Source organism: Desmodus rotundus, chromosome 11 (genome assembly GCF_022682495.2).
Source record: "Desmodus rotundus isolate HL8 chromosome 11, HLdesRot8A.1, whole genome shotgun sequence".
NCBI lineage: Eukaryota > Metazoa > Chordata > Mammalia > Chiroptera > Phyllostomidae > Desmodus > Desmodus rotundus.
The window spans coordinates 94,126,713-94,139,365 of record NC_071397.1 but is presented as its reverse complement, the minus strand read 5'-3'; the positions used below and the strand labels follow the sequence as shown (position 1 = coordinate 94,139,365).

Genomic DNA, 12,653 nt, shown 5'->3' with positions numbered 1-12,653 from the left:
TCTCCACCCGTATCAACAGCAGCAGAAACAGGCAGCCTCTCCCTCAAAATTATGCTGTGCTAATAATGTTCTTGGTCCCTAGCCTCCCGACTGTTAAAATGAGTTACCCAGATTGATCTTAGTTATATAATTTATATTTGTTCATCATTATGATCTAATCTTTTGTTATACTTCAGAGCTGTCAGAATCACTAATTAGAGAAAGCCTGTAATTGCTTTTGATCTATTGGCATCACGTGTTGTATTAAATAACATTTGTAAAGTCTTAAAAGCTACACAGAATGTCCTGATGGCTGCAGTTATTTCTTCTCTTTGTAACCAGTGCCTTCTGTGGTCCTTTGTTCCCAAACAGAACACGGCACATGAAACAGGGAATGCTGTTTTTACCTAAGTCTTTCAAGTCTTTCATGTTTGGGAACTAACATTCTCCTCCTCAGAGCATCACTTATACTTTTTTAATCTCTGAACGGTTTCTTTTCAAATTCCAATATGAAATATGGTGTATGAATTCCCCTTGTCTCCTGAAGCCAGAATTTATGTTCTAAAGAAAAAAAATAAGAACCACATTCTAGAAAGCAAAAGGAAACACTAAAAATAAAATAGTGGGGGAGGCAAAGTTGAGAACGCAGCGTTTAAAGTGGGAATCTGCAGACGGTACTCTTGACAGCTGAATTCTGGGCCTCCGGGAGCACGCCTTCCCCAGCAGATGCAGACCATAGGCTGAAATATGTAGGAAGAAGAGGAAGGAGGAGCACATTCATTTGGCATAATGTTAGAAAGGAGTGAACTTCTAACCATTAGTTAGAAAGTTTGTTTTGTCTCCTTTGCCAATATCACCAAGAAAGATTCTGTTAAAAAAAATACCATGTCTTTCTTGACTCTAACTTATTATTGACCTAAGTTTGGAGGAAATTTACTCTTGAGATGTTCTGAACTCATCTAACAGATGTAAAGTGGCACCAACATTTGCCTCAAAATCGTGCCAACTCAACATATGAGATCCTCGTGCTTTAGAGAGGGGATTCTGGGCATGCTTCTTGGAACAAAGCGGTAAATACACGCATTTTAAATTAGGATGTGGCTCGCAGAAAATAGGCACTGGTTTCTGGACAAGCCTCATAGTTCTCATGTGACTCCCGTCCCCTTCCCCTCCAATGAGTTGAGGCTAGTGTGTATGACATACTGAAGCCAGTCCAGCCTTGCTACTCAGAGTGTGGTCTGTGCACCAGCAGTTCTGGCATTACCTAGGAGCTCGTTAAAAATTTAGACTCTCGGCACCATCCCAGACTGACTAAATCAGAATCTGCATTTTAACAGCCCCCTAGGTGACTTTTGCCTATGAGAGTTTGGGAAGACTAGCCCACGAGCACATAGAATGACACAATGTGGAATTGAACTTTTCTTAATTCTATCACCGATTTACACTGGGGACAGATTACTTCCTATTTTTTAAGCATCTCCATTTGTTCTCACCCATAAAATAAAAAAATAGTTTTCCCCTTTTTTGGCAAAGCACTCGTGAGGCTAGATGAGATAGACCATGAAGTGCTTTGTGCCGAGAAGGGAATTACAGTCCTGCTACTTCATGGGAGAAGGCTGAAATATACTCCTGAGAGGAAGGATAACAATTGCATTGGAAACACTTGACTGTCTGACAGAATTCATTTATTTTGTATCACAAGACAAGGCAAGTGGAAATAATGAACTTGGCTTCTGTTTCCAGTGAGAGAGTGATCAGTGGTCTCTTCTGCCAATCTTTTTCTTGCTTTTATTTTTTTTACAATCTGGTAAAATAGAAGTAATCTAGTGCTCTCTAATATGTAATTATAATTTAGGTAAATATTTACATAAAAATATCAAAGGGAGCTTTTTACAATGTCACTTTCTGGAGAAGCCCCGCACAGGTACAGGGGGCATCCCGTGGATGAACAGGTCTTCTGCATAGCATCTGCGAAAGGACTCTCCTCTGCTCTGGGCTCAGGTGCAAGCTGTGTTTCCTTGGGTGCTTATACCCTTCGGGCCCTTTCCCCCTGCTGTATGATTCCATTTGTCACCCACTTCCATTATTACTGAAGGCTGGTTTTAGGGCCCTGTGAGAGGCTAAGCACCAGCCATTAGTGGCAGTAAGAACAACATGAAGGCCTTGGCTAGGAGCAGACATGCTTGGATCACAGGTGTGTCCTTTGACTATATATGCAGCAGTACATTGTTTGTCTCTCAGATTACGACACCAGAGAGCCCGTAAAAGTATTTTTATTGATTACTCACATCACCATTTATTATTTTCCTGTCCTTAATCTCTGCCGGCAATTCTGGAGTCAGGTTACTAGAAGTTAAACACAGTCTGAGTTTAAGGTTCCCTCTAAGGACAGGCCATGGCTGAGAGGTAAGAAGAGCACAATAAGGATTTGCCTTTCACTTTTTTCTTATTTCTCCAACAGCTTTAACCGTATCTCACTATTATCTCCAATTTCTGAGTGAATCCAAATAGGGAGTGTTCTGTTTTCAAATATTACTTGTTCATATTTTAGATGAATTCTGTATTAACTTTCAATAATCTTAATAGGTCCACTTTACCTTTGTGTTAGTTTTAAAGGTACATCACACCTATATTCTCATTGTTAATGTCCCAAAATTTAAGGCAGGGAAGATGATAGTTGTGTGTGGAAGAGAGATACCGCTGATACTTTTAACCTTTTATCTTCAATAAAGATAATATATGCCCATTTAAGTATAGTAAATAAAAGTTCAATTGCCCAAAGGGCAGTCCTGTTCATTTTTCATATATGAAATGTGCCTTATGCCACATTACTCTGAGATTCTAAAGCTATTTTAATCTTTACCAAGCTGATATCTGTTGAATTAGATACATAACCCTAATATAATCGTTTTACTGTGATATAATTACAAACCAATGTATTACTCAAGAGTAATTGTCTATCATGCCTTCTAATAGCATAACTGCACAGTTTGGTGGACAGAGAGAAACTCGAAAAAACCATTTTTTTTATGTTCTTTGTTACAAGCTTGTTTGATTTGCTTCTTAAAGTTTAGGAAATATGTATTACTTACTTTAAAAATACTGTGGTATTGAAAGCTATGTATTTAGTCTTTATTCAAAGTAAAGTCCCACCTGCCTAGCTATAAAAAAAAATGCAAGGGTACATGAACCAGTTTATTCTTGTATTATTACTTATTAATGATTGTATTATTCCCCACACAAACAACTGTAAACCTATTTCCCCACCCTGTACATAAAATTACTGCATCCTTGTGTGTCTGAAAACTGCCAGAGTCCAGCCCTGGCCGGGGAGCACAGCTGGTTAGGGTGTTGTCCCGATACACCAAGCTTGCGGGTTTGACCTCTGATCGGGACACATACAAGAATCAACTAATGAATGCGTAAATAATGAAGCAACAAGTCGATGCCTCCCCCCACCCCATCCTCTCTCTCTCTCTGTCAAATCAATTAAAGAATGAAAACTTCCAAAGGCTATAATCCTAATGTCCTCTCTAAGATTCAGCTGTGTTACTTAATTTTCTTAAAAGTTTCTAATGTCCCAGCTGAACTGCAGGACCGTTACCATGCGTAGTGTTTCTGTGCGGGAGTTAGCAGTTGTCGCAATAGTCTCGTGGGAGACTACTTTCTTTACAGCTTTATTGTGTTGTGTCTCACATATAAAATACACAGAGTTGTATGACTATCACCACAACCTAATTGGAGAATTTTTAGTACTGCAGAAAGAAACCTGTGCACTTCAGCTGTCATTCCCCCTTTTTCTCCCCAGGCAACCACTGATCTGCTTTCTGTCTCTGTGGGTTTGCCTGCTCTGGACATTTTATGGTCAATAGGCTCATACAATACATGGTCTTTTGTCCCTGGCTTCTTTCACTCAGGAGAATGTTTTCAAGGTTCCATCATGCTGTAGTATGTTCAGTACTTCATTTCTTTTAATTACTGAGTAATATTCCATGGTATGAATAGGCCACATTTAGTTGATCTATTCATCAGTTGATGAATATTGAGGCTGTTCCAACTTTTTGTCTATATAAATAGTGTTTCTATGAGCATTCATGTGCAAGTTTTATGTTACCATATTTTTAATTTTCTTTGTACAGATCTAGGAGTAGAATTGCTCCTCCATGCCAAACTGTTTTGTAAAAGTGGTGACTTCATTTTACATTCCCATCAGCAATGTATAAAGGTGCCAGTATTTCCATATCCTCTCCCACACTTATTATTGTCTGTCTTTTTGATTTTAGTCATCCTGGTGGGTGTGTAGTAGTTTCTCATTGTGGTTATGGTTTGCCTTTTTCTGGTGACTAATGATGTGGAGTATTTCTGCATGTGCTTGACAAAGACTCAGTGTTGATAACCAACTGCACACAGCCTGAGCCAAAAAGTCTAACTGTGTTTAAACATAGTTTTGAATATTTCCACTTTGTTTGATACTGGTTTGGTAAAGAACAAAGAGGCTTACTGACCAACACTTTAAAGTCAGTTGCAGAGTTAGTCCAGTGCCTTGGTTTCCATTTAATAAAAGAATATCGGGAACACTTGTCATAACTTTCTGGTGGTAGATGAAGGAAAACTAATTGTTGCTCAAAGATCTCTAATCTTACAAGAATAAACTGTAAAGTGGGTGAAATTCACTTGATTTTGATAGTCCTAGACTCCTATTGCATGCTTTCCCCTCCCTTTTGGAGGGGCCTCATTTTAGTACCTCCAAATGCCATCCTTTGTATATGGTCCTCTATTGATCTTGTTCTCAGGAGAAGAGTAAAATGCATAGACACTGAGGAGTATGTGGTGGAAAAAACAAAAACCACATCATTGTGTATCTGACCCAAGATTTATTTCCAAGGAATGAAGGAATAAAGATCTGAAGTTCTTAGTAAGAAATTAAAGCAACATCAAGATATGCAGATTTTTGTTGGTAACCTTATGTGTTATTTGAGGTCCTTTCAGTGCTGTGTGGCTGACACCCAAGGTTGTCTTAACAAAGGCACTGTGTTGGCTCCCATGAGCTGAGAGCTCTCCAGTGGTTTCGCTAAGATGCATGTCTCAGCTGTGTCCTGTAGGTGGCTCCATTCTCATGATTCTTGGGATGATTCCTGGAACCTTCTAGCTTACATCATCATACCACTCAGTTTAGGGGTGGGGGGAAGAGATTGATTTTCTGATCCTCCCAAACCAAAGTTCAGAACTGAGGTCCCTGGCCCCAACTGGCCTGACCTGAAACCCATGCTTATTCCTTAATCACTGACTGGCCAGCGTGATGGAACTGCCATTGGGCTATCCTAGCACATGTGGTCCCTCTGGATCTCGGGTGGCGTTGCTTCACTAGATGCATTTGGGCTGAGGCCGGGAAGCCATGGTTAGGAACGTGAGCAGAGGAAGCACAAAGAATGATCATTATCTGCTCAAAGCCACAGACCATAAGCAGGTTCCTTCTCTCAAAGGGCAGTTCTAGGAAAGACACTAAAAAGGTATCTGGGGCGGTGGTTCTCAAGCCTTAGGGTGTGTATTAGTTGGGTTTGCCTGTCCATCACTGTATTTAAGAAGCACATAAAACTCCTTTGATTTCATAGGTTCACAGAAAGAGAGGAATTTTGTAACAGGATGAATATTATTCCCTGGGTCTCACCGATACTAGGATTAGGTGATATTTTGGACTTAACATTGATCTTGAAATGGGCTAAGACTTTGGAGATGTTGGGATAGTATGAATAAAAGGACGTGAATTTTGGCTGGCTAGAAGGTGGCCTATTACAGGTTCAATTGTATTCCTCCAAATTCTTATGCTGAAGTCCTAACCCTCAGTATCTCAAAATGTTACCTTATTATAAATTGAGTAGTTGCAGATATAATTGGTGAAGGTGAGGTCGGTAGGGTGAGCCCTAATCCAGTATGACCAGTGTGCTTATGGAAGGGAGACATTTGGACTCAGAGACATGTACACAGGGAGAACAGCCATGAATATTGGAGTTTGCTGCCACAGACCAAAGAACAAACAGAAGCACAGACAGAGGCCTGGAACAGGTCCTTCCCTAGTGCCTTCAAAGGGAACATGACTTTCATAACTGAGTACCATCCACTGAGTGACCTAGACAACAAAAATTTATTGTCTCAGAGTTCTGGAAGCTAGAAGCCTGAGATCACAGTGTCAGCAGGACCTCATTTCAGGACCCAGAGTGTCTGATGCTCTCACCTTGATGTTAACTCGGTTTATTGTTGTTGCTTTTCATTCCAGCAGAAGAAACAAAAGCGCCTGAAGATGATGAAATGGAGAAGCTCTACAAATCATTAGAGCAGGCCAGCCTGTCCCCTCTTGGGGACCGACGACCTTCAACCAGGAAGGAGTTGAGGAAGTCCTTTGTGAAGCGGTGTAAAAACCCATCCATAAATGAGAAACTCCACAAAATCCGAACCTTGAATAGCACATTAAAGGTAAACAATCTCAAATTGTGGACGAACTCCATGCATGGGGGGTAAAGAATGGCTGCTTCTGCCGGGATTCCTGCCGGCCACAGTGTGTTTGTGTGGGCGGAGGGGAGGGCAGTAAAAGCGAAGCGAGTCTCTGTGGGGCGAGATGACCCTTGGTGTTCTCACAACACTGGAACATCCCCAGGGTACCACCAATCCACTTTTCTACACAGGTGTTGATTTGTGTGCTCACTCTGGTATAAAATTTCAAATGGGAAGCTCCTAGCAGGCCAGGGCCACGTGCCGTTTGTTTCGTGTACCCTTTTACCCAGCACAGTCAATGTGATGAGATCTTAAGATAGTCAACTTGGGAGAATAAACAGTGATATTAATAAGATCTTGCGGTTTCACCTGACTCATCAAAGTGCCATTGTTCTGTACTACATCCAGAAAACATTTTCTAGGTTTCAAATGCAGCAGAGACTTAGTGACTCTTGGCTATAGGCTCTGCAGCGAAAATATGCCGTGAGAGCCGGGCAGAAGGAAATATAGACCAGCAGGTGTTTAAACAATGGGAATGAGGGACTGTGCACAGGATGTACTGAAGCTATTTTCAGGGTCTCCTGTAACTGAAATGGTTCTTCATAACAAAAGCATCCTACTTTCACATTTAGATTACAGCGTGAACAGGAGGAGGCCAGGATACTTTGCCAGATGGCCCTGAATTAGCAAAGGATTTATAGATTCTGAAAAGCCGTGATAGATCCTGCGATTTAATTCTGGTTTGTACATGTCCTTCTGCATCAAGAATTTGAGTCTCTTTCCAGGAAGAAATGTCAGTAATCAAAGGACAAGGCTACAGAGAGGTGGCTGAATGACTCTTAGTCAGATGTCCCAGCTAGTCAATAGAAGACCTAAGCATCCTACAAGTCTGCAGAAATGAGGCTGAAAAATAAAAGCAAAAGGGGTGTTTTAACCATAGAAATAAAATCCAAAGGCAGAGGAGAAATTCCTTAACATTTATAGAGGAAAAACATCACTAGCATTCATCTCAAAGGTAAATAAATATGTTATATTTCACAGTTTGTACAGCATTGATAAATTTGGTTATTTGTGATAGGTGCTATAAATGGATACATGTTTCATTGAACAAATGTTTCCTGAGTCTTACCATGTACCAGTCACTGTTGTAGGGCACTGGGACCATTGAATGGACCCCGCTGGACAGTGGGGACAGAGAGGAAACAGTTAGATGCAATGTGATAAGTGCTGTAGTTGATACAGACTTGGGAGCTTTGACTGTCCAGAGCAGGGATGTGGCGGCATGTCGGAGGCCCTGAGGGACCATGCTGACAACTGACCAGTGAGTAAGAGATGAGGAATATCAAGATGAGAAGGATGGAGGAGGAACTGGCCTGGGCAGGTGTGTGTTGGTGATTCTATGTATTAGTCCACGCTGGGAGAAATAGGAAATAGAGGCTAAGGAGAAAACAGACAGTGCAGGCCATTTCCAGAAGGAGCAAGACTGTGTTCTCACCTTTCACAGAACAGCATCTCAGGATTCTAGACCCTCCCCAGACCATGTCCTGGCCTGGCCACTGGGAGGCCGGGTGTGTACAAAGAATTCAAAGGCGTTATGGACCCCGTGTGGTTCTTTGTGACCTCTTGCTCTCCATGAACTATAGCCAACCAATGGACCCATTCGGACTTTGCTTTTACTTCCATGCATTAGTTACTGATTGCTAGGTAACAAAATACCTCAAACCTTAGAAACCACAAATAATAAACACATTATTTCATATGACTGTGGGTCAGGAATCTGGGCGTGGCTTGGTGAAGTGCTTGTGCCTCACAGGCCTATGATCCAGGCATCATCGGCTGGGGCTGCATTCACTCCCCCGGTGGGGGTGCAAGACTTCCAGCCTCTCCCATGAAGTTGTTGGCAGAATCCACTTCCTCCTCACAGGTTGCTGGACTGAGGGTCTCAGTTGTTCATTGTCTGTTGGTGGGAAGCCACACCCTTCCTTGCCCGGGAGACCTTTCAAAAGGCAGCTCCCAGAATGGAAACTGGCTTCCCTGAGGGCAAGTAAGACAGCAAGAGCAAGTGTGCAAGGTGGCTCACGTCCCAGTCTCAGTCAAGCCATCACATTACACTTGCTGTGTTGACAGGACACTGTTCGTTGGGAGCAAGTGGCGAGGTCAGTCTGGATTCACAGAGGGGAATTGCACCAGGGCATGCACCCCAGGGAGCAGGGACACTGGGGGCGGTCACGGGCTGCCACGCTCGGCTGAAGTGCAGTTCTCTCTGTACATGCCCGGAAGGGAAGCCCTTTCCATGGACCCCTTAGGCCTCACAAGAGGGTAATGCTGGGGCTGATGAGCCGTCATCCATGTTATGTGGTGCCATGAACCCCATCAGGAGGGAGGGAGACATGATTATGTGGGACTTGACCTTGGTGGAAAAAAAAAAGCACATTGGACTCTCCATTGGAGAAAGACAATTTGGTACAGTGTATTTATTCATGTCAGAAGGCTGTAAGAATTATTTTACTTTAACTATCTTTAATTTTAACTGTCTTTAAAATTCAAAGCAGTCAAGATGATGGTTGCCTTTGAGGAGGAGGGGAGGATAGGATGGGAGGGGCTACAAGTATAGCCTCTGAGATGCTGGGTAAGGGTTCTTTTTTGACCTTGGTGGTGGATACAGAGAGGGGTCCGTTATGTGTGCTTTTCTCTGTATATGTAACATTGCCATGTCAATGTTTATTTAAAAAACACACTTGTAAGCTGGAGTGTGGACAAGCAGAGACAACAGAGTTTCATGCAGAAACAAGGAACCTGTTTTAACCACAACATTTACATTAGTGATAGGCACGTTCCACAAACAAGGAAATTTCCCTGCACTGGGATTGTGTTGGAACAAATGCTCTTTATGGAAATTCTTCTAGGAAGTCAAGCAAATTATCATGTTTAATATAGATCTTTAGGAATTTCTGATAGCTCAACATCCACTAGCTTTTGGCTAAGTCTTCCTTGACTTTATAATGAATGATTACAGGCATGATTAATGGGTCTGTTTGAAAGTTTCCCTCAGGCTTCCCCTGGCCCAGCGTCCAGGGGAACGAACTCTCCTCTCTCCCAGCTACTCTGGTAGAACACAGTTCCAGTCCTTAGTGCTAGTGCCTTGAAGAGAGCCATCTGCTGCGTACTGGGAGTGAAAAGATGAAAGTGCAGCATCTTTCCCAGTACTTTTGGGAAGTCCTACCAAGCCCGGCCTGCCTGCCAGAAAGCAAGGACAAGGTTGTGAACGTGGTTTGCAGTATTGAGCGAGCCTCCTGTGCCGCAGGGAGGGCCAGGCCTGCTGCCGCAGGGTCCAGGGCGCTGGGTCTAGGCGGGAGCTCAGAGGTTTTGCTGTTTCATTAATTTTCTTCCTCTATGTTCTTGTGTATGATTTTTTCTTTTATCCATAAACAAACTAACACAGACTTGAACCAAATGGTAAGAAATTTGAATTGTTTAGAGCTATAAGCCATGAGCAGTGTTAGTCCAAAGTTGAAGGACCCTTTCCTAAAGCCTCTAATCAGATTTAGAGGGGGTTAGTTTAGTTTTGCCTTCAGAAAAATTAATTTTCCAAATTTTGTTCATCTGCAAAGATCTTAGTTTTTCAATAAAATATTAGGATCTTTCTCTGAACAGATGTCATAAGAGCAAAAGCGAAAATCCTGAAATAACTTCATATGAATAGCTCTGTGGTGAAAGAGGATGAAACCTCATCTTTTTTTTTTTTTTTTGAAAATACTGTTTTTTTGGAAGTGTAAATGTTGAGAACTCATAGGAGAAAGAACACTCACTCTCTTGGCCCTGCTCGACTTTCTACCAGCAGTCCTTCCCAGTTCCCCCCTACTCCGCCTCCTTTCCTCTGCTTCCGGGTCCTGGCCACCCTACTTACTATCCTGTGAATACTTTCCCACTGAACTATTTCTTTCCTCCTTCCTTAAACCTAGCTATATTTTTGATCTTCATCTATCACTGTATCCTTTCCCTTGATTTAAGATTATAAATCTCATAGCTCAGACTACTGTACGTGTGGTACCTTCCCCTTGAAATCCAAATCCATATTATTCTGACCAAGTTAGAAACAGGAAAAGAAGAAAACAAGAAAAATGTGATAAAGCACCCCAAACAAAACATTAGTGCAAGCTAATTACAGAGCACACGCAATAGATTTGTGTGCCGCTAATATTTGTAACCATCTATGACTGATACTTCATGTGGATAAAAAATGCTGACAATTCTAGAATCTCTAAAACTATGCGGAAATGTCTGCATAGGCAGACAGATGTAGATGTATAATATACATATATAACATATAATACATAACACAATATATGTAACATATATAAAAACATTTTGTTTGTTTATGGAGACGGTTTTCTCAGGCTCCAAATAGGGTTCATGATGCAAAAGAAATTAAAAAATCAATGGATAAGTAGTTTATTCATTTATTTCTTATTTCATGTATTCATTCTTTTCAACAAGGCTTTAATGAATTTCTAGCCCGTTTCAGTCATTTCGTCAGGCTTGTGGACACAGCAGTGGATATATCACAAGAACTTGCCCGCCCTCATGAAGCTTACATTTGGGTAGAGGAAGAAATACGCAAAGTCAGTGAGTCACTTTGTAGTACTCAAAGTGATGTTAGATTTGACAAGAGAAGGGGTAAGGAGTGTTGAGGGGTCGCTTGTAATTAGGATAGGCATGAAAGCCTCTTTGAAAGATGGACTTCGAGTAAATTCTGAAAAAGGGAAAGGAGTGAGCCTTGCGACTATCTGAGGTAGAACGGTCCAGGCAAAAAGAACAGAAATGCAAATGCCTTGGGCTGGGAGTGTGTCTGGTGCGTTTAAGAAAGAGCAAGGAGGTCAGTGTGGCTTGGGTGCAGGACGGCATGGCAGATGGGGCGGGCAGCAGTGGGTCAGAGGGGCAAGGGGGATCCTTTCAAGGGTCTTGTTATGTTGCAGACACCTTGGCTTCTGCTTGGAGTGAGCCAGGAAGCCTTTGGTAGGTTCTGAACAGAGGTGTGCTTTGGTTTGACATAATCTGAAGGTAGAACCATCAGGATTTCCTGGTGGTTTGGCAGGAGAGGAGTCAAGGATAAGTCCAGTTTTTGGAGCAGCTAGAAAGATGGAGTCCATTAGGTGCTTTGGGGAAGACTAAGGAACAGGTTTCAGTGTGTACTGGGAACTGGGGAGGAGAAGGGCATATTGAGAATAACAGAAACTTTGTTTTGGACACTTCGGACATGTTATATTTGAGATACTTGTTAGATGTCCAAGTGAAGCTGCTGAAGAGAAAGACAAACAAGTATGCAATTCAAGGGAGAGGAAAGGCTGGCAAGGTCAGTTTGCAACCCTCAGTGTAACGGGAGAGTGGGAGAGATTACATGAGATTCCCGAGAGCACGGTTGCAGCCAGGATAGAGAAGAGGCCCCGGGCTGGAGCTCTGGGGCACTTCCACAAAGGAGACTGAGAACAGTGGCTATTCTGGCCATTCTGGGATGAGTAGAACCAAGCGAATGTGTTGCAAAAGTGGCAAGATGAAAGCATTCAAGGAGTAGTCAACAGTTTACATGCTGTTTATAAATAAGGTGAAAATGAATAATTAATTACTGTATTTAGCATCATGGAGGTCTCGGCCTTAAGAAGAGCAGTTTTGGTAGGACGGTGGGTCTGTGAAAGAATGGGCACAGGGACAACGGAGACAAAAAGTGAAGTTGAACATTAGCTGGGTCAGGGAAGTGAGGTTGAGAGGGCTTTAAAGGTGGGAGATGTAACGGTATGCACGCATACCAGTGAGAAGGAGAGGGGAATTGATGAGTCACGGGAAGGGGGAGATAGGCTGGAGTTAATTTTTTGAGTGTGAGAGAAGGGGCAGTAATGCACAAGAGGAGAGATTGACCTTTGCTAGGAGCACAGATGTTTCATCCAAATGAACAGGAGGGAAGGCAGCCATGTATTTGTGAAGATATAAGTAGTAGGCAATGGGACCTTGGGAGAAATATTCTTTTGATTGTTCATGTTTAAAAAAAAAATAGAGCAAGGTCATCAGCTGCAAAGGAGGATGGGGGCAAGGTTTGAGTATAGACAAGAAGTTTTGAAGTATCATGCAGGGGTGAGTGAGAGAGGAAAAGGATGAGAAAATACAGTGACTGGATAATAGTGAAAGTCCAC

General features: G+C 42.3%; 1 protein-coding gene across 13 annotated transcripts in view; it reads left to right on the top strand.

The window, feature by feature from the left end:
* Positions 1 to 12,653, top strand: part of IPCEF1 (interaction protein for cytohesin exchange factors 1) — a 152,009-nt gene that overhangs the window by 133,269 nt on the left and 6,087 nt on the right. For 12 of the 13 annotated variants that reach the window (XM_045188916.3, XM_045188918.3, XM_045188919.3 and 9 more), the window contains one exon: positions 6,254 to 6,450. In XM_045188916.3, the coding sequence (XP_045044851.2) occupies positions 6,254 to 6,450 (197 nt within the window). The remainder of the gene's footprint in view (positions 1 to 6,253; positions 6,451 to 12,653) is intronic. The other variant, XM_045188917.3, reaches the window with a different exon arrangement.